This window comes from Chelonoidis abingdonii, chromosome 1, assembly GCF_003597395.2.
Source record: "Chelonoidis abingdonii isolate Lonesome George chromosome 1, CheloAbing_2.0, whole genome shotgun sequence".
NCBI lineage: Eukaryota > Metazoa > Chordata > Testudines > Testudinidae > Chelonoidis > Chelonoidis abingdonii.
The window spans coordinates 90,835,753-90,857,344 of NC_133769.1; the positions used below are offsets into that span (position 1 = coordinate 90,835,753).

Genomic DNA, 21,592 nt, shown 5'->3' on the forward strand with positions numbered 1-21,592 from the left:
TCCCTTGTAGCCAGTTCCATGGAGACAGCAATATCAACAGCCTTCTGTAATGTAAGCTGAGCCTCTGTCAGTAGGCGCATCCGTATAGCTTCACTGTACAGGCCACACACTAACCTGTCACGCAGGGCATCATTTAACATCTCTTTAAATTCACAGTGTTCTGCTAGCTTTTTTAAAATTGCTATACATTGTACAACTGTTTCATCTTCTTTTTGGTCTCTTTTGTGGAACCTATATCTTTCAGCAATTACCGTGGTTTTGAGGAAAAATGGGACCCCAGGATTTCCACAACGTCACTGTAAGATTTAGTCTCAGGCTTAACAGGGTGTAGTAAGCTGCACAGCAGGGAGTAGGTTTTAGCCCCTACAATACTTAAGAATATTGGCACCTTCTTCACTTCTGTAATGTCATTTGCAATAACAAAAAGCTCAAAACGCACAGTATACACATGCCACTGCTCTATATTCTCATCAAAAGGTTCCAGTGGCCTGGTCAGAGTAGCCATGATTTTTAGTTTCACTTTCACAGTCAGTGCAAAGAAGCAGGTTTTGTTTGTTTGTTTGTTTTTTTACCTTGACTTCTACTTCCTTCTGTTACGGGAGCAGCACTGGAATCCCATCCATCGTTGCCACTTGTTATATCCTTGGAGACAGTCGGTTTAGGAAGAAATCACTTGAGGCCAGAGAGCAGACAGCTAACAAAACTACCATTTATTTACACACACAGAGCTGACCTAACCGGCCGAAACAGGCTAGGCTATCTAGGCTATCCCCTAATAATCTAACTCAGTTGCCATGGGAACAAAAACCATGACAACCAAATACACAACACGTCCCAGCCCGGGGACCTAGCAGTGGCAGAAGGCCTGCTGCTGAGTCAGTGGGGATCCTGGACGCAACACACTGACATTGGCACTGGCAATGCTGCAGCCAGACTAGGGTTGGCTGCCCCGGGCTACTTCCTGACTCCTCCTCTAGAGGTACCTAGGTCAGGACGGTATCCTCAGGGGGGTCAAGCACCCTGGGGTCGGCTTGGCAGCTCCTCTGGGTAACTGGTGAGGGGCAGGCTCGTCAGCTCCTCCAGGTAACTGGTGAGGGGCAGACTTAACTGCTCCTCCAGGCTCTGGTCAGCATCAGGTGTTGGTTGGGCAGGCCAGTCTTTGACTCTGCCACTGTTGCCAGGGTCTCCCAGCCAGGAGCTAGGCCAGAGGCATCTGGCCTCTCCAGCAGCTGCTCCCCAAGTGAGCTCTGGCCCCATGCTTTTCTACTTCCTGTCCTGCGCCTGACCCTCTGGGAGGCGGACTCAGAGCTCTCTGGCCCTGCATACTCTGGTGTTTGGAGGGCTTGTTCCTCTCTGGGGTGGCGGGTTGCCTTGTTACAGCCCCACTGCCCTCCAAGTCTGGCTCCCGCTTGCTGGGGACAAACTCTTCCATACATCCCAGGTGGGACAGAAAGTCCGCATTCGCAAGGTTCTTATCCACCTTATGGCGAACAGTAAAAGCATTATTATTTTTCATTTTGGCCAGCCACTGGAGTGAGGTGTGATCAGTGACCAACATGAACGGGCCCCCAAGGAGGTAATAATGCAGGGTGTCACAAGCCCATTTCACTGCAAAGGTCTCCTTCTCTACAACCGCACAGTTCTTCTCCCATGGCAACAATTTCCGGCTAATATGCAAGACCGGGAGTGTTCTTCGTCAATCCCCTGGGACAGGATGGCCTCAAGTCCTACCTCTGAGGCGTCTGTCTGGAGGATGAACTCCTGGTCGAAGTCTGGGCTATAAAGGATAGGTTTATGGCAGAGACTCTCTCTGAGTGTCTGAAAGGCATCTTCGCACTCCGGGGTCCAACCCCATGCCTGGGGCTGTCCTTGGTCAAAAGCCTGGTCAAGGGGGCTGCGATGGACACAAATTGGGGAATAAAGTGCTGATAGTAGCCAGCAAGTCCCAGGAACTGGCACATTTGGTGCTTCGTGGCGGGTAGCAGGCAGGCCATCAGGGCCTGAACCTTTCCCATGAGGGGCTTCACTTCTCCTTTCCCTATGGCGTGCCTGAGATATGTGGTCTCTTGCCATCCTATACAGCATTTATTTGGATTGGCCATTAACCCAGCTGCCCGCAGGGACCTCAGGACCACAGCTACCCACTCCAGACGGTCCTCCCAATGGCAGCTGTAAACAACTACATCATTCAGGTATGCTGAAGCATAGTCTTGGTGGGGTTGGAGGATGTAGTCCATCAGCTATTGAAATGTTGCCGGTGCCCCATGAAGGCCGAAGGCCATCTGAGTAAATTGATACAGGCCCATTGGGGTGGCAAATGCAGTCTTTTCTCTGGAGGCAGGGTCAAGGGAGATCTGCCAGTACCCTTTGCTCAGATCAAGTGTGGTGAGGAAGCGGGCCTCCTCTAGACAGCCCAGAAGTTCACCTACACAGGGCATCGGATATGTATTGAATTTTGAAATGGTGTTTATGCGTCAGAAGTTGATACAGAAGTGCTGTGTTCCATCGGGCTTGGGTACCAGCACTACTGGGCTGCGCCCAGCTGGACTGTGAAGGTTCATGGGAATGCCTGCAGGAGGCACTGGGTCTGCTTACATTGCCCCTCGGTAAGTGTCTCGCTGAGCTGGGGTCCTGCAGGGTCCTCTGTCAGGGGTACACAGGGGTCCAGCTCTGGTTCCGGTGGGTAAGGGTTAATTAATAGGCCCTCCTACTCCCGCCAGGGCTTCAGAAAGTTGATATGGTATCTTTGGGTTTTCTTGCACCAGTTGGGCTGGTTGATCTCAAAGGTGATGTGCCCGACCTTTCGGACCACCTCATAGGACGTTGTCAATGGGCCAGAAGCTTTGGCTCGCTTGAGGGCAGGAGGAGCAGGACCTGATCGCTGGGTTTGAAGCTGTGGATCCGTGTGTCTCGGTTATAGGCTTGGGCCTGAGCTTCCCGCACGGCCTTCAAGTTTTCTGAGCTAGGGCTCCTGCCTGAGTAAGGCATTCCTGGAGCTGGAGGGTGTACTTCAGGAGGCCCTGAGTTGGTGACGGGACTTGCTCCCAGGTCTCGCACATGAGGTCCAGCAGCCCCCGTGGGCAACGTCCATTCAATAGCTCAAAGGGAGAAAATTTCATGGAGGATTGGGGCACCTCACAGACTGCCAGAAGCAAGGGCGGGAGAAGCTGACCCACGGGCATAGGTCTTCTGGAGGAAACTTATGCAGCATGTCCTTCAGGGTGCAGTTAAACTGTTCAACCAAGCCATCAGTTTGTGGGTGGTAAATGGATGTGACTAGCTGCTTAATCCCCAGGAGCTCGCACACCTGCCACAGCTGCTGGGAGGTGAAGTTGCTGCCCTGGTCAGTGAGGATTTCCCAGTGCAGGCCCATACAGGCGAAGACCTTCACAAGTTCTTTAGTGATGGTTCGGGCGGTGATGCTCTGTAGAGGTACTGCTTCGGGGAAATGGGTCGCATAGTCCACAATGACCAGCATGTACTGAAATCCGGCAATGCTTTTTGGAAGGGGGCCCACCAAGTCCACGGCCACTCGCTCGAATGGCGTTTCTATAATGGGCAGGTGGATCAACTGGGCCATGGATGTCTGTGGGGGAGCAGCTAGCTGACATCCTGGACAGGAACTGCAATAGTTTCTTACCTCCTGGTGCACACTGGGCCAGAAGAACCGCATAAGAATTTGGGCGAGGGTCTTTTCATGGCCCAAGTGCCCTGCAGCCAGGATGTCATGAGTGAGTTTCATTACAGCTCGCCAGTGACATCGAGGTATGAGCAGTTGGGTGCAACTCGAAATGGGATCACAGCTTTGCCCGGTACAGATTGATTAGGGTCCCATTAACAGCTGTCAGCCACTCATACACTTGACTGAAGGTGAGGTCCTCCCTTTGGTCCTGGAAAAACTTGGTGCTAAGCATGGGTTTGACAGCGGGCCCCAGTGGGGGTCCTCGGACTCTCCTCCCTGTCGTTGGGGTCTGGTTCCTCCCCCTCCTTGGAGCGGGTCTCGGGGCAGCCCCCTTCCAGTGCTGGGGTGACCTCATGGCTTTTCTTGGCATTTGAGTGAAGGACCTCTGGGAACTCGGGCCAATCACATCCCAGGATCACCAGGTAGGCTAGTCAAGGAGCCAGGCCGACCATCATCAGCTGCGTGACTCCATCCACGGTTAGCCAGACTTGGGCACTGGGGTAGGGCCATATATCACCATGGATGCATTGCAGTCGGATCATCCCCAGGTGCGGATCAGCCGGGAGTCCTAAGCTTTGGTGGATTAGTGTCTGGCCTCAGCCTGAATCAATCAGGGCCAGGGTTGGGCAGTCTCCGACAACTACTGGCACTGTAATCTTGGCGGCCTGTGGGCATTGGGCATGGGTTTCTCCCACAGAAACATGACCAAAGCTGCAGTCTGTCTCAGAGCAGTCACATTGCAAGTGTCTGTATTTTCCGTAGGACAATTAGTGTAATGACCCAACCATTCCCAGAATAAATAGACACAAATCTGACATCAGGAATCATAACATTCAAAAACCAGTGGGAGAACACTTCAACCTCTCTAACCACTCAGTGGTAGACTTGAAGGTGGCAATTTTACAATTTTACAAAAATACTTCAAAAACAGACCAAAGAGAGACTGCTGAACTCAAATTAATATGCAAATTAGATACAATTAACATAGGTTTAAACCGAGACTGGGAATGGTTGGGTCATTACACTAACTGAATCTATTTCCACATGTTAAGTTCTCCTCACACCTTCTATGGGTCATCTCGATTATCACCTCAAAGGTTTTTTTTCTCCTGCTGATGATACCTCATCTCAATTGATTGGCCTCTTACAGTTGGCATGGCTACTTCCATCTTTTCATGTTCTCTGTATGTATAAATATCTGTTTTCTATGTGTTCCATTCTATGCATCCGAAAAAGTGAGCTGTAGCCCATGAAAGCTTATACTGAAATAAATTTGTTAGTCTCTAAGGTGCCACAAGTACTCCTGTTCTTTCTATTAACTTTACTGTAGTTACTCCGCACATACATTAGTGAGTGACCAGAATTTGGTCCAGTATCTCCAACCCAACACTATAATAAAAAATGGCATTATGAAAGCAGTAATCTGATTGGATGATTCCAACTATGTTTATCTGTTATATTCATACTATACTCTGGTCTTTCAACCAATTTCTCCTCAGATAAATCATTACTAAGGGAAAAAATAGTAACATATTTTTAAGATTCTAGTTTAAATCCTCTTTGTTATACTGGTATAAATACACTATAGTGAAATACAGAATGAAATTTGTCTATTTTTTTAAAAAAAAGTAATTTTTTTTTCCAGTACTAAAATATTATAAACTTTAACAGGTAAGTTCCTAAATCTTCCACTGGTGTCAGAAATGCAAAAGTTTCATTACTCAGCAGGCAATCAGCATCTAAGCAGCAAAGGACAGTTTTCATTTTGCACTACTGGCTCTCTGCTGCATTTCCAATCCTATTTCCACAGAAATGAAGGTTGGATCAGGTAAAGGAAAGCTTTTAAAAAAATCAACATTTTCGAAGTCTAACATTAGATTTGTCACTTGTTATTTTACTCTCTAAGCTTATCCAGTAGTTTCTGATGCAAAAAGTTGGGTTTGAAATAGCGTCAAGACATAAGGGTTTCTGAAAAAACACTTCCCCTTCCTTCAGTGTTCTAGTTATAGACAATCACAGGAGGAGAAATACAAAAAAGCCCCACAATAACCCCTTGAAGTTTTAAAAGAATTGTGAATGGAAGTAGGGAAGTTTTAAAAGCCAATTAAATTAAAAACTTTTTATCTATCATCACCCATAGAACCCTAGGGTTAGAAGAGACTGCAAGGGTCATCTAGGCTAAACCCCTGCCAAGATGCAGGATTTGTTGGATCTAAACTATCCAAGAGCGGTGGCTATCCAGCCTCCTTTTGAAAACCTCCAGTGAAGGAGCTTCCATAGCCTTCTAGGCAGTCTGTTCCATTTTCCTACTGTTCTTACATGGTTGGGTATCTTAAAACACTTAAAAAATGTATATACTTATCTTGAAAATATGAAAATCAACAGATTAACAAATATACTAGCACTGTACGTTTCCCTGCAGGACGTGAAAAGATTTTCAAAATTTGCAGTGTGCTATTGAGAATATAACCAAGATGAGCTCTATTAGATAAGAGTTGTTATAATACTGATTTATAGGTCACATAGCTTCCTTGGCAGCTCTGTCTTAAAAAAACCTGGGTTTTGAATAGAAAATGACATACTGTTTCTGTATCGCTCTCTTGTGTTGCCAAGTCATTTAAATAAAGAGTTGTGATGCACAACTTTTGCTTCCATCCTCCTTCGTTTTTGTATAATATTTCTCCATTAAAGATGCATTAAGAACATGATCTTTTTGGACTATTTTTTGCCTCAGCTGGCAACCTCTAAACACCCTCTGACTGTTATACAGCACTGATTCCAGTCATTCAAAGGCATTTAACTATCTCAGATTCACAGAATATGGATTCTACCAGGAAATTTCATGACTCATTTGTTCTCAGAAACAGCTGGTTTCGAGGGTTCCTTTAGAGCTTGACTCTGTCATCCTTACTCATATTGAGTAGTACCTCATGCCTCAGGGAGTCCCTACTTCTAAAGTAAGGTAACTACTCAATGGGAGTATGTGTGGCAGAATCTTTGACTCTCTAGCTCCACATACAGCAAGCACAATTAGAAACGGACGTTTATTATTTTTTGTATTCGTGCAAGTTGTGGATTTTTTGTCAAATTTGTTTTGCAAATATGGAACAGATAATGGGATTTAGCATAGGAACTTCACACACAACTAGGGCTGAATAATAAAAATAACCAGGATAGTGGGAATTAATTTTGGCATTTCTTGTATACTGTTTCAAGTCTAGCCTTCAGAGCTTGTAATCTTCATGAGTACCATTTATTAAGTGCAGATTTCACTAACATATAATATTACAAAATCCTGTTAGGTTTTTTGAGTTAGATGAAGAAAAAGAATGTCCCCCCCTAAAAAAAAAGAAAACATATAGACAAAATATTTAAATGTAGAGAGCTAACAATAAAAGTAAAAAATGAAGTTAAAATAAAGTTATAGCTAAAAAAAAGTCAGAAACTCAAGAAATTCAGTTAAAATTTAAACACCAAACTTAACTCAGCACCTGACTTACCCTCTGCCTATAAACCAAAATAATCTATTTCCTAGTCTTCCTTACCTCCGTCTATATTCCCAATACAGTCCATGGAATATATATCATTATCTTTAACCATGCTTCCTGCACTGCATACAGACTGTGACCATCTATATACAAGGATGCGCCCAAAGCTCACTCTTCCAGTTCATCTTCTCAACATAGACCAGATCATCTTATCTTCAGAAGTTGCCCCAAGACCATAGCCCTCCTTATCCATCCATGTACCAGAAAGCCTATTTCACCTAATTCACCTTCATTGTACAGACGACAAACATCTTTTATTTGCTCTGCACACATTCCCCATAGGGGTCAGAGACTGGATACAGAGCTCCATCTTTACCTTGATCATTTTATACATGCAGTCCACAAATTCCAGTACACGCATGCACTTTACACTTGGTTTTGTTCCTGCTCTATCTTCTATAGGGCCAATATCCACGTGGGCCCTGCTTGGCAGCCTTCTTGGCCTCAGGTAGAATACAACTCCAGCTTCTGCCTGACATCATTCCTTTAGGTGGCTTCCCAAATCATATGACAACCTGCAGGGTCACAATATGCCCAGTGCATCTTCTCATACAAGGCAAAGCTGCACAAGGCAAAGCTAGCAAAAAGCAGGTATTAGCAATCAGCTGTGAACTACCCACTAGCAATTTTGGCATTCTATCTACCATGTAGTTTAAATCCCAAAAATACAAGCATAGTCTCTTAACATGCCTGACACAATCTCAATCTGCAATGAACACCATCCTACACCATAAGTCCTTTGGAAAAATGGGTACAAGTTACAGGATCACACACCTGAAGAGCAGAATTCACATACTCAGCAGGACAAACAAATAAAATATAGCAACTACTGATAGTCTCCAATCCACATATGAGAGATGTGTATTGTATCCATAATGGAATATCTTGAGTTGCTAGGGGTACTTAATTGTATTTCCAATCTTACCTCTATATTAAGAAAAATTGGTCTGGGATTTAGAGAGAAATTTATTTACAGAGGTGACGCAAGAATCTATAGGCAAAAGCTGTCCTAAAATACATCCCTAGCCCCACTTAATTTGTTTTTGGCTTTATGTGCTAACATATTGAAAAAACAAACATTTCTATAGTCATTTCTAAAATAATTAGCATCATGAATATGGGACCCGATTGTCTTCTGCTTTGCACTTGTGTAGTAATTTACGTCTGTGCAAAGTGGGCGTAAATCACTACCAGACCAGAATGGTAGCATTTTACATCCACTTTGCACGGTGTAATTGACTAGGAAAAGCATAAGGCAGTGGAGAATTAGGCTCATGATGTCCACATTTCTATTTAAGAATTGTATAAAGTGTTTAAGAATTAAAAGCTCTTGGTGATACTACTGGAATCCAGATAATAAAAGAAACTGTACCTTTGGAAGGAGCTGGATTGCCTGTAGAATTTTTTGCCGGTGTCCAGAGTTAAGTATTCCTATTTCCAACAGATCCTGATCCTCCATTACATTGCTTCCCTGAAAAAGGAGATATTCAAATCTGAAATGATCCTGAAACAAAACTTTAAACTGTGTTTAAAAGAGAATAACTTTATTTAACATACAGTATGACAAGAATAATAAATTACTGATGATTGCATTGATTTCGAGGTCTACAAAATGTGAAAGGACCTTGAACTCCTGGACAATTACTAGTGTGCTGCCAATGGAGAAATTGCAGTTCCCACTAAAAACAAATCCCATAAGTGAATCTTTCTCCTCTACCCTCTGTCATTTGATTGAGGACAGGGACGTAATCATAAAATGTAACTACTGTATATGCATACAGTGCCTCATCTGTTTCTTTCCCCCTCCCCCATATCCTTTCTTTCTCAAGTTAGAAAAAACGTCACATACAATAAGATCAACACAGTGGATGCAGTTAGATAGAATTATTTAGTAATGTGTTAGCCAAATGTCTTGTTAGTAAAATGCCTTGTTAGTAAAATGGCTTGCCCTTGGGTTGGAGAGACTGAGGAAAAGCAAACCCTGATCACAGAATGAGCTCCCTCTGAGGGAGGTCAAGCAATTTCTTATAAAGAGCAAAAGGTGGAACCAAGAATAAAATTTGGTCCAAAAAGGACCTAAAAATTGAAACCCATCACTAACACTGACTATACTCTATATCTAAGTAACTACTAAATGACAAAAAGACTATATACAAGTGTGAGGGAAATAAACTTGCGACAGAGGACTGGAAGTGCTCCAACAACCATCACTGGCTGTAAGAAGGAACGAAGGGGTGTCAGGGCGGCTCTGTCCTTATACACCTTTACCCCCATATAACATGACCCGATATAACATGAATTTGGATATAATGCAGTAAAGCAGTGCTTCAGTGGGGCAGGGCTGTGCACCCTGGTGGATCAAAGCAAGTTTGATATTGTCGTAAACAGATAGTTAAGGGTTAATGCCTCTTTTACCTATAAAGAGTTAAGAAGTTCACCTAGCCTAGCTGACACCTGACCAGAGGAACCAATGGGGGAACAATATGTTTCAAAAGGAAGGAGGGAAGTTTTCCTTTGTTTTCAGTTTCAGCTGGAGTGAAAAAGATCAAGGAACCTGCCTCTTATCAGAGTAGTAAATTTTAGAAAGGGATAAATAGGTATTAATGTGTTTTATCTTTCTTTTGTAACTTGTCTTGGTACCATTAAGGGAATTATCAAATTGGTATTTGGGTATTTTTTTGTGTAACTTAAGTTTTTGCCCAGGGGAACATCTCTGTGTTTGGAATCTGTTGTCTGCTGAGAGTGGTGTATCTATCTCTCCCAAAGGTTTTTCTTTTACCTTTTTTTCTTTATTAAAAGCCTTTTTCTTAATACCTGATTGATTTTTCCTTGTTTTTAGATCCAAGGGGGTGGATCTGGATTTTTTCCACCCCCAAGGGAGTTTTTGGGGTGGGGGGGAAAGAAAGTAGGGGGGATGGTTAATTTCTCCTTGTTTTAAGATCCAAGGGGTTTGGATCTGTGTTCACCAGGGAATTGGTGAAGTCCCTCAAGACTGCCCAGGGAAAAAGGTAGTGCTTGGGGGTGGTGGCAGCGATATCAGATCTAAGCTGGTAATTAAGCTTAGAAGTGTCCATGCAGGTCCCCACATCTGTACCCTGAAGTTCAGAGTGGGGAAGGAACCTTGACAGATACAATGCGGTTTCACCTATAATGTGGTAAGATTTTTTGGCTCCCGAGGACAGCATTATATTTGGCTCCTGAGGACAGGAAGAGGTGTACAAGCATGCAGAGGTGTGTGGCAACAGAGGGTGCTCAAGTTGCCCCAATGGGTACTGCTTGGAAAAAGTTCTCCGACAACTGTGCACAAGGCGTCCACACACCTAAACTGAAAGAGACATATGCAATCAATCTTAACTATTGGTATTGTTCTTTGCTCCACCTTCAGTGAAAACACCAAAGGCTTTGATGCTGTAGGTTTCTTATGTCTGTTCTATACCCCCTAGCAAATTCTTTCAGCTTTGAATTGAAGTAGGAAAGATCGGTAGACACTGCTTGTAGTGGGCCAGATTCAGATCCCTCTTATTCCAGTTCTACATTAATGTGACATCATTCCCTTGAACATATTTCCTCGTGATTGACTTTAATAGAACTATGGTGATCTACACCAGCTAAGGTCCGGCATGCTTTAAAGCTTTTGTAAGTTAAATTCTACTCTTGTTTTAAAAATACTTCTTCAGCTAATTTAACAGTTAAGATAAAACACTGCTAAATAAACTGTCCAAAGTTTAAAAACATAAAAATCATCTTACAATAAACTTTCAAACAGTGCACTTTTTTCTTCAGGCCTAATCTGCATCAAACTATCGAGATAGCAATTTCCTCTTTGATAATTAGTCTTTTAAAATTACATTTAAGGCATTGCAAGACTTGTAAAATTAGTTACTTACAGTTCCCTGCAATTAAAGTAGTTATCAAATATTTTTCATCTTACGCTGCGTTTTCCTTCAATAAACACTTTTTGCATGTCAATCAGTGTTGGAAGGAAGTAGCTGTTTCAAGCAAAGCTGCTAACGTCAATAAAGCAAACACATTACTTACTCATGACTTACTGTAGCATTTCTGTGAACACACTGAACATGCATTATTAGTGATGGATGAATCTCATAAGGCTTGGATATTCATTTTAAATCTGCACTTGGGCTGGAAATCTTATGAGAACAGCCTTTCCTATGAGGTTGCTTTTCTGTCTAATCAGGTTTGAAATGCTGATTTTTGGCAGTCCCAAGTCTAGCCTCAAATAATGCCTTAATTACACCTGTGCAACCCTATTGTCTTCAGTGGAATTACCTAGGAATAATAGATCAGAATTTGAAGACAAGGGGGAGGTTTGCATATGAATTCTGGACAGCAATTCTGGACAGAGATTCCAATACCAGAAGGGACTATTGTGATTATCTATGTAACACAGGCCATCAAAAATTCCTGAAGCACAACTTTCAGAAAAGCATCCAATCCTGTTTTAAATATGGTCAGTGATGGAGAATCCAACACAACCCTTGGTAAAATGTTCCAATAGTTAATTAGCCTCACTGTTATTCCAGTGTAAATTTGTCTAGCCTTAGCTGTTAATGATGCATAGGCCAGGAAAGAATGCAGTTCACTCTCCCAGAGGTCTTTTGGTTCTGCAAACCTGTCAGTAGTAAGATCTTACTTGTTTCCATGGAAGTAAGCAGATAGAACTCTGAATACACAGGAAGGTTTGCTGAGTAAGACAGTGCCATTTTTACACAGCAGTTGGACGCATGACAAAGACAACCTGACTTTTCAAATGGAGAGGTATGAAAAATCATATTAATCCCCCCTTCAAATTCTAAAATAGTTTCTGTAAATAAGTAATAAACAAATGCCACAATAGTGTAGTATAAAGATTTTACTGGCATTCATGTAGGATGACCTTGTAACAGGGCACTCACCTCTTAAATGCCCATAGTCCTTTTCCCCCTCTGATGCCCCCTGTAGGCTACCAACTGGCTTTGGTGGGTCTTTAGTGGCTGGGCCCTCGAGCAAGTCACAAAGTCTGAATGAACACCTTTCCAGAGCCCAATAAATAAACAGTCTTTCTTCCCTTGCTAGGGTCATCAGCCCTGGCTCTGGGACTTTAAAATTCAGCCATTTGTTCGGGCTGAATTTTAGCCTGTACAATTTTAGCTAGGATCAGCAGGGATGCAAAGTCATACTTTGAAGTGTCCCTGTTTGCCAGATGCTAGGAATGGGCAACAGTGGATGGATCACTTGATCTGTTCATTCCCTCTGAATTACCTGGCATTTGTCACTGTCAGAAGACAGGACACTGGGCTAGATGGACCATTGGTCTGACCCAGTATGGCTGTTTTTATGTTCTCCCAAACAGAGGTCTGTCCCCCACTTGGGGCTTTTCCTATGGCCAGTAGGGGAACCAGGACCCACCCATCACTCCAGGTTTCAACCCAGGGACCCTATAAACATCAGCCTAATTAGTTGTTGCTAGATCCTCAATAAAAGGCTCAGCAGGTCTAGAACACAGGCTTACATAGCTGCCAGGCAGAAACATCTCCATGCTGCCACTCAGTGGCAGCTATAACCAGATTATAACCAGCTTGCCCCTGACCTGTTTGGAGACAGACTATGGGAAGTCCTGTCTCAAGAGGTCTGACAGGCAGCAGCCTCATTACTCTTGGTTGGCTCCCCACCCTATCTAAACCCAAAAGGCATTCCAGGAAGTGTACAGGCAACAGTACAGATCTCCTGTAACTGCAGCAACCATTCCTGCTTCCAGACTCCTGGCTTTGACCTCAGCTTGTTTTGGACTTTGTCTCCTAAGTCAGATTTCAGGATCTGGCTCAGACTCTGACCCTTGGTATCGACCCTGGCCTGGAACCTCATTGTGAACTCCCCCAGTACTCCCAGCCTCAGGTTTGCCCCTGCTTTTCTTGTGGTCCTGACTCTCTAGCCCTTGGAGGACCAGGTCTCCGTGGTTTGCAAAATGGCTGATCTAGGAACTCCTCTCTAGAAAAGTTTGGAGGACCGGACCCACCTTCACTGCTCTTTTCCTATCAGCTTGCTGCTTCTTTGGGCAGGGTGTAGTACAGTGATTCTCAAACTACGAGTCCGGACCCTGTTTTATTGGGGTCACCAGGGCTGCCTCAGATTTGCTGGGGCCCGAATCAGAAGCCCAAGCCCCACCTCCTAGGGCCGAAGTCTGAGGACTTCAGTCCTGAGCAGCAGTGCTCAGGTTACAGGCCCCCTAGGGCAGCAGGGCTCAGGCAGGCTCAGGCTTCTATCCCCCCTTCTGGGGTCATGTAGTAATTTTTGTTGCAAGAAGGGGGTCGTGGTGCAATGAAGTTTGAGAACCCCTGGTGTAGTAGGTCCAGGGGGCACCCATCAGCACGTACGTCCCACTGTAGTAAGGATTTGGGGCTCTTCCCAGGTATAGCGTTCCTTCCTTGTCAAGGCTGATTTCACACTTTGGCACTTCAAGTGCAGAAGATGGGGCCCCGCAAGATTCTAAAAAAATTAAATCAGGCCACTCCAGGCTGGTATTAAACTTCCAAGGTCACAGCTTCTCTCTGACCTTGGATGGGTAGATGCTGCCGCCACCCAAGTGCAAACTCCTTCATCTTTTGAGAACCCAGGAAGGCGCACTTGGGAATTCCTTCCTGTGGGGTACCCTCAAACCCGTTCACCCCCCAAAAAACCAAAGGAAATCAGCTGTTGCCACCAGCTAGTTAAACAATATATGCACAAACCTCTTAGGGACACAAAAATCCAATCCTGTTCTTAAAAAAGGTAAACTTTATTAAACCCAAAAAGAAAGGAAATACATTTGGAATCAGGCTTTTTGCTAGATCTTAAAAGAAACAATTACAAAAATAAAGCATCAAGATAGCTCTCTTGAGGTTCAGCTTAAAGGTTAAAGCAAAGAAAAGCATCTGGGGTTAGTACAGACAAGTCTAAAAGTCAATGAGAAATAAAAGAAATAACCCTAACTGCATCTTTCTAGACATTCCCTAATTTACTTACATATCTGAGGCTTCAGATAAGTAGGTTCAAAGGTATGAATTGATGATCTATGATCATACCTGGCTTAAAGCTTCTTACAGCATTGCTGCTCTGTGTCTCTGCTCTCCGGAGAACCACAACACACAAAGGGAAGTTTTTCCCCGTTTTTAAGAAGTTCTAGCTGTCCCATTGGCTGTTTTAGTCAGGTGCCCACTTCCTTCCTTTTACCTGTGGGCTTGTTAACCCTTTACAAGTAAAACAAGTAGAGAATAGCTACTAACAGGGATTTTGTAGCTAACTGACTGGCTGGGTGTCCACAAAAGGGAGCCACCCCCTCTCTTATTTATCACACTCCTGTTTGGGAAAAGAAATCTGTGATCTCATGTTGGACTCCTGGACAATACCATACTTGAAAGACATAAGGTTGAAGTGCCAGCTATCACTGCCTAATCCGTGAGTTGGTATTTTTCATCTCCTGTATCTACTTCAAGGGAGTGTGGTCTGTGAGTAGTTCAAATGGGCTCTCAGGAGGTAATAACATAGTGCCACTACTGCCCAGCATATGGCCAAGCGTTCTCTTTTTATGGTGAAATACTTGGTCTTGCATTGTTGGCGCTTCCTACTGAAGTATGGGATTGGATTTTCTGTCCCTTGAAAGTTCTGAGACAGTATTGTTCTGAAGGCTATGGTGGATGTGCCTGTGTGTAAAATAAAAGGTAACAAAACATCCAGACATTGGAGCACCAAGTACTGGCACAAAATGCCTTTAAAAAAAATAGCTCTTGACACTCCTGTGTCAACAATACTGTTTTCAGTGCTGACATCTTGATAAGATCTGTCAATGGTCTGGCTAATGTCACAAAATGGGAAATAAACTGATGATAATCCCTATCAGATAGCCAAGATCTCCTGGATGCCAAATTTACACTTCAAATTTGCCTTGAGTCCAATCTCCTTCAGTGACTGCAGTACAGATGTTATATGCCCCACATGTGATTGCCACTCTTGACTGAATATTACCACATTGTCTAGATAGGCAGCTGCAAATTGCCTGGGGTAGAGAAGCACAAGGTCCATAAGAAGCTGAAAGGTGGTTGGTGCCCCTTTTAACTCAAAGGGCATGGTTATAAAATGGAACAGCCCAAAAAGGTGGAAAAAGTATCTTTTCCCAGGAGTCAGCTGAAAAGAGTATTTGCCAAAATCCTTTGGTCAAATCCAATGTTGTAACATACTTTGCTTTTCCATGCTGGTAAAGAGTTTGTCAACTTGGCACTAGGGATGAGTGCCAAATTCTGAGGCGACATTCAAGCTGCTGAAATCCACACAGAACTGGGTTGTGCCTTCTGGTTTGGGCACAAGTATCACTGGATTGCCAGTCTTGCAATATCAGACCGCTGCTGGATATTCCAGAGCCAGGACCCTTAGAATCCTTGGGCTTGCTGGTGCTCACAGTATCTGAGGAACCTGCAGCTTTGTGGGTACCTACTTGAAGATCAGGAGGTGCCAAAATGGTCATCTGAACTGGAGATTGTCTCTTTAGGGAGATTCTCTCCCTGGAGAACTTGAAGCTCATCTCCTAAAATCCTTTTGAGAAGATTCCAGAGATTTCTTCTTCAAAGCTCTAGGGGATTGCTGCACTGAGGAAACTGAGGCGATTGACTTGCTCAGAGACTGTTGTATGGGGGGGTCCCATGGCTAGGGTCAGAAGCCGGTTGGCACAAACTCTCAGTCATCATGAGACAAAACTTAAATTCCCAGTTCTTTCTGACTCTTGATTTTAATGCCAGGCAGAAGTTACACTTTTGGGGAACATGTAACTCCACAATGCAATAGACACATTGGGAGTGTCAATCATTCACCAGGATTACCTTTTGGCATGAAAGGCAGTGCTTAAAATCAAGACTGGGCATGCCCTAACAACGTTTAAGTTCCCCTGAGGGGAAAACATAACATAAGAACATATGTTTTCCTCTCAGGGGAACTTAAACACTGTTAGGGCATGCCCAGTTCTGATTTTAAGCACTACCTTTCATGCCAGAAGGCAGTCCCAGTGAATGACACTCCCAATGTGTCCATTGCCTTGTGGAAAAAGGGACACAAAAGGACAACAGTCCTTATGCTAAACTATTATGTCTCTCTCGATATATATATAATAGAAAACTAACACTGTGTACTAACTAACTAGTAGATAAGAGAAAAAAATACAGTTGAAGTAAGTTCAACTTGGACACTTCTGAGGCTCTGTCTGAGAAGGAGAATTAAGAAGGAACTGAGGGTGTTTTGACTGCACAGTTCTATATAGCCATGCTGCTGAGCACAGGGCTGCATGGGGCACAGGTGCAAGCTGAATGGACACTGCTACGTAAAGTCTCCCATCTGAGGCACAAAGGGGTGTATGCCACTGAGAGTGGAGCACCCATAGGGACATTATTTGAAGAAGAACTAGGTATTTATGCATCTGTACCACGTATTCGACTTCATTTTGGTCTTGGGAAGGCTGCTCTTCCCACATCTCCTTGAACAGGTCCAGGATTCCCTGGGGTTTCCCCACCATAAAGTAAATCAAAAGGAAAAGAACATGTTGATGCCTGCAGCACCCCTCATACTCATACCAGTATGTCAGGACTTGGACTCAATTGCAAAGGTCTCCGTAGATACAATTTTTTTAACATGTTTTTCAGGATTCGATTAAACCTTTCCACCAGGTCATCTGTTTGGGCACGGTACACGGAGGTCTAGAGGGGTTTAACCTTTAGGAGTGCTCATGTTTCCCTTCATAATCAGGACATAAAGTTCATCCTTTGATCTGTGAGGATCTCAGTGGGTACGCCTACCCAAAAGAAAAGCTGCAGCAGTTCCCTCACTACAGAATGTGCCATTACTGTGCATGCAGGGACCGCTTCTGGGTATTGTGTGTCATTGTCCACTATGACCAATATATTGTCCCCATGCAGCTTTTTTCTAGAGGACCCACAATATTGATCGCTGTCCTTTCAAAGGGCATATCTATTAAAGGAATGGTTTTTTGCTTTGTGGTCACTGACCTTCAGTTGCAACCAACCTGTAGGATAGGAGTGGACAACTCTATGTACATATGTCACCTTCACACTGTTGTTATATTGGAAGATGTTAGGTTTGAGCAAGGTCTCTTGAATCAAGGTTATGGGAACACTCTGAGTCCACAATCCGAGCACAGTGCCCTCCCCCGCAATTTCAGCTTGGGCTACATATGCCTTATGGCACAGGTCAAAATTGAGATCCAAGCTTTGCACTGTTCTGTAACCCCACAATCTAGGAAATCATACTCCATGACATGACCAACTGAAGTGCCCCAGCTTCCCACAGTGAAAACATACCACCGGGTTGTTACTATGGTCTGCCTAGCCTCTTCTCTTTGGTATTTCTGGGCTGCTGCTCCATGATAGGAGGGTAGGTGCCAACCATGATGGAGCCTCCAGCAACCAGCCTAGGTCCAGAGGGACTACTCTCCTGGCATTTTCCTACCCAGCCCCTTTAGTTTCACCCTCATCTCAGTATTAAGGTTCTTAGGTCCTCCCTCTCCCTGCAAACCCAGCTATACAAAATGCAGCGAGAAAACAAACTCTGTCTAGCCTTCAAGTTCCTTTGGCAAGAGAGGCATACCCTTCCTTGCCTCTCTGGTCGCAGCCAGGAACTGAACTGCTAAGGTCAGGGCAGCAGGGCCCTGACTGGCTGTTGCTAGCCCCTCTATCCCTTGGAGGACCAGGTCTCTCTGGTTTCAAAAATGGCCACTCTGGAGAGTTCTTTCAAGGCAAGCCGGGAGGATTCTCACTCTCTGCTCTTTTCCTCTTTGGGGTGTGGTGTAGTAGGACTGTGGGCCCACAATAGGGAGCTGCAAAGGCTGAATATACCCCATCACAGACCCATATATATCAATTATGACATTCTCTACCCATGGTTAATATAGCCATTCCAAATATGTCCCTTTATTCCAGGGGTGATATATGTGGATATAATATATGTATATATGCTCTATAAACATAAATTTACTTTGACTAGGTCAGTAGAGTTGCAATAGAGCACCATCTCTGTCACTAATGGCCTACCTTTAATGCATTAAACAGCTCAAAGATACTCTAAGATCCAGACTAAGCAAAAGTTTTCTAGGTTTGTGGACAGTATATTTCACTTTAAACACAAACTAAACAGGTTCAATATTTCTTTTAAACAACAATATGCCCACTATGAAATTGAAGAAATACTAACTATGGTATGTAGCCTATTGCTTAAAACAGTCTCTGTACCAGATAGCTGGAAGATAGCTAATGTAATATTTATTTATTAAAAAAGGCTCCAGAAGTGATCCTGACAATTACAGGCTGGTAAACCTAACTTCAGTACCAGACAATTGGTTGAAACTATAGTAAAGAACAAAACTATCAGATACACACATAAAAATGGTATGTTGGGGAACAGTCAACATAGTTTTTTGTAAAGGGAAATCACACTTCACCAGTCTATTTGAATGCTTTGAGGGCATCAACATGTGGACAAGGGTAATCCAGCTGGTATAATGTACTTGGACTTTCAGAAAGCCATTGACGAGGTCCTTAAACAAACTAAGTTGTTATGGGATAAAAAGGAAGGTCCTCTCATGGATCAGCAACTGGTTAAAAAATAGGAAACAAAGGGTAGGAATAAATGGTCAGTTTTCACAATGGAAAGAGGTAAGTAGCAGGATGCCCCAAAGATCTGTATTGGGACTTGTCTGTTCAATATACTCATAAATGATCTGGAAAAGGGGACAAACAATAAGATGGCAAAATTTGCAGAAGATATTAAATTACTCAAGATAATTAAGTCCAAAGCTGACTGAGAAGAGTTGTGAATGGCTCTCACTAAACTGGGTGACTGGGCAAGCAAATGATACATGAAATTTAATGCTGATAAGGGCAAAGTAATGCACAATGGAAAACATAATACCAACTACACATATAAAATGATGGGGGTCTCAATTAACTGTTGCCCCTCAAGACAGAGTCTTCATGGATAGTACCCTAAAAATATCCATTCAATATGCAGTAGCAGTCTAAAAAGCTAACAGAACTTTAGGAACCATTCGGAAATGGATGGATAATAGGACAGAAAAAAACATAATACCAATATATAAATCCATGGTATGTTCACACCTTGAATACAGTGTGTACTTCTGGTCTTCTCATCTCAAAAAAGATAGATTAGAATTGGAAAAGGTGCAGAGAAGGGCAACAAAAATTATGAAGGGTATGAAACAGCTTGCATATGAGGAGAAATTAAAAAGACTGGGACTCTTTAGATTAGAAAAGAGATGACTAAGGGAGTGGGATATTTTAGAGGACTATAAAATCATGAATGGTAGAGAAAATGAATAAGGAAGTGTTATTTACTGCTTCATGAAACATGTGAACCAGGGTCATCCAATTAAATTAATAGGAAGGCGGAAGTATTTCACACAATGCACAGTAAACCTGTGGAACTCATTGCCAGGAGATATTGGGAAGGCCAAAACTATAACTGGGTTAAAAAAAAATTATATAAGTTGATGAATGATAGGTCCATTGATGGCTATCAACCAAGATGGTCAGGGATGTAACCCTATGCACCAGGTGTTCCTAAACCTCCAACTGCCAGAAACTGGGACTGGACAAGAGAGGATGGAATACTCAAAATCACCCAGTTTTGTTCATTCCCTCTGAAGCATGTCACTGGCAGGATACTGGACAAGATGGAGCATTGGTCTGAACCAGTACAGCAGTTTATGTTCACTATATCCTTTAGGAACAAAAACTCTCTGAAGATTTGCCTCTTAAGACATCAGAACATGATGATTAAGAAGGCATTTCAGAATGGTAGGCATGGGTGTGTGTTTTTCATTGCCATTCAATTTGAATATGCATCTTTAATCTTCCTTCACTTATTTTTCAGTTATTTTCTCTGTTGGAAATATTTTAGTAGAACATTCCTTATGTCCGGTTCTGTCCTGTTAGTTAAAATAAAAATGGCAGAGAAACTTTAAAGCAGCAACTAGAGAAATCATTATGCCATCTGAATACTGAATCAATGAAGTTGCAAGAGACTGGGTGGATGGGTGTAAATCCCCTGCAGAAGCTTTTTGGTCTGACTCTTGTTCTACCTTTGTTAACAGAGTTCCATCTGATATAAGTCTATAAAAATGTCCTCAGTGCTATTACAACTCTAGAAAGAAATCTTGAGGCAAAGATAAATGCATATGAATCACTTTGTGAAAAGTGGGCAGAAACTTGATGAATAAGAATAGGAAGAACAAATGAAAGTAAAAGACAACTCTATATCTGACATCTTAGATCTCAAGGTCCTTGGAGAAAGACAACAGCCTGTTTCATAGGAAATCACAGATTATGGAGAACAATTGAGCTGTAAAACCTAAGCCTGTTAGACATGAAAAGACAAAAAAAAGAAAGAAACAGAAGGTTCCAAATATAGTTGGGCAAATACACTGAGACAAACTCTCTGCTGTGCCCAGCTCATGTTGGGCATAGGGATAAAAAAAGAGGGGAAAGTCAAGTAGCCAAGGGACTATCCACCAGCTACATATATATTGCTGGAGTACATTGAGCCGTGACTGCTCACACATCTCTACTCCCTGTGCTTGGGTCTCCAGCAAGGGAAGCAGAACAGCCAGTTACAGGGGCTCTATGCCTGCTATGGACTCGTATACACCAGTTAGGGGGTTGTAGTTAATTCCCTCCCAGTTATTGCCACCTGAATGGTGCAAAGTGAATAGAATGGGGCAGAGAATCGATGATATTCTTTTTTAACGTCACAAAATTCCATAGAAAATTCTAGGAGGAAGCTCTATGAAAACAATTAAGAGATTATGCAACCATGACCCAAAAAGTCCTCACTTTTTGGCAAAGGGCTATTTTTTTTAAATCCCTTTACTGGAAGAGGAGATTAGCCTCATCCTAGGATTCTACACTGACTCTTTAGTAAGCCCCTGACCTTGTGTTGAAGTTTCTAGCAGCCACCAATGCTAGTAACTCAAATACAGTACATTTACTGAAGTTAAAGCACAATCTCCTAGGGAACTGTGCTGTTCTTGACCATCCAAGGCTGGAAAACACTCACAAAATGTTTAGGAATGTCCTGATTACTCAAGACCTGTTTCTTTTTCATTTTCTAAGTCCTCTGTCAGAAGGCCTATAAATTTATGGCATGGCATAGTTTTTCCACAAGGCAGAAAAGATTATTTGGGGAGCAGGAGATGGGTAAATGGAGTTTTCGGTCACAAAACTGCTTCTTGTTAATGTGAAGATTTCAGACAATGCATCATTCGTTCATTTCAAAATCAGAACAGGAAACAACCAGAAATTTGCTTGTTTCAATG

General features: G+C 43.1%; 1 protein-coding gene across 3 annotated transcripts in view; it reads right to left on the minus strand.

The window, feature by feature from the left end:
* ANKS1B (ankyrin repeat and sterile alpha motif domain containing 1B) overlaps positions 1 to 21,592 on the minus strand; it is a 786,862-nt gene that overhangs the window by 250,110 nt on the left and 515,160 nt on the right. For all 3 annotated transcript variants that reach the window (XM_032788573.2, XM_032788575.1, XM_032788568.2), the window contains one exon: positions 8,603 to 8,701. In XM_032788573.2, the coding sequence (XP_032644464.1) occupies positions 8,603 to 8,701 (99 nt within the window). The remainder of the gene's footprint in view (positions 1 to 8,602; positions 8,702 to 21,592) is intronic.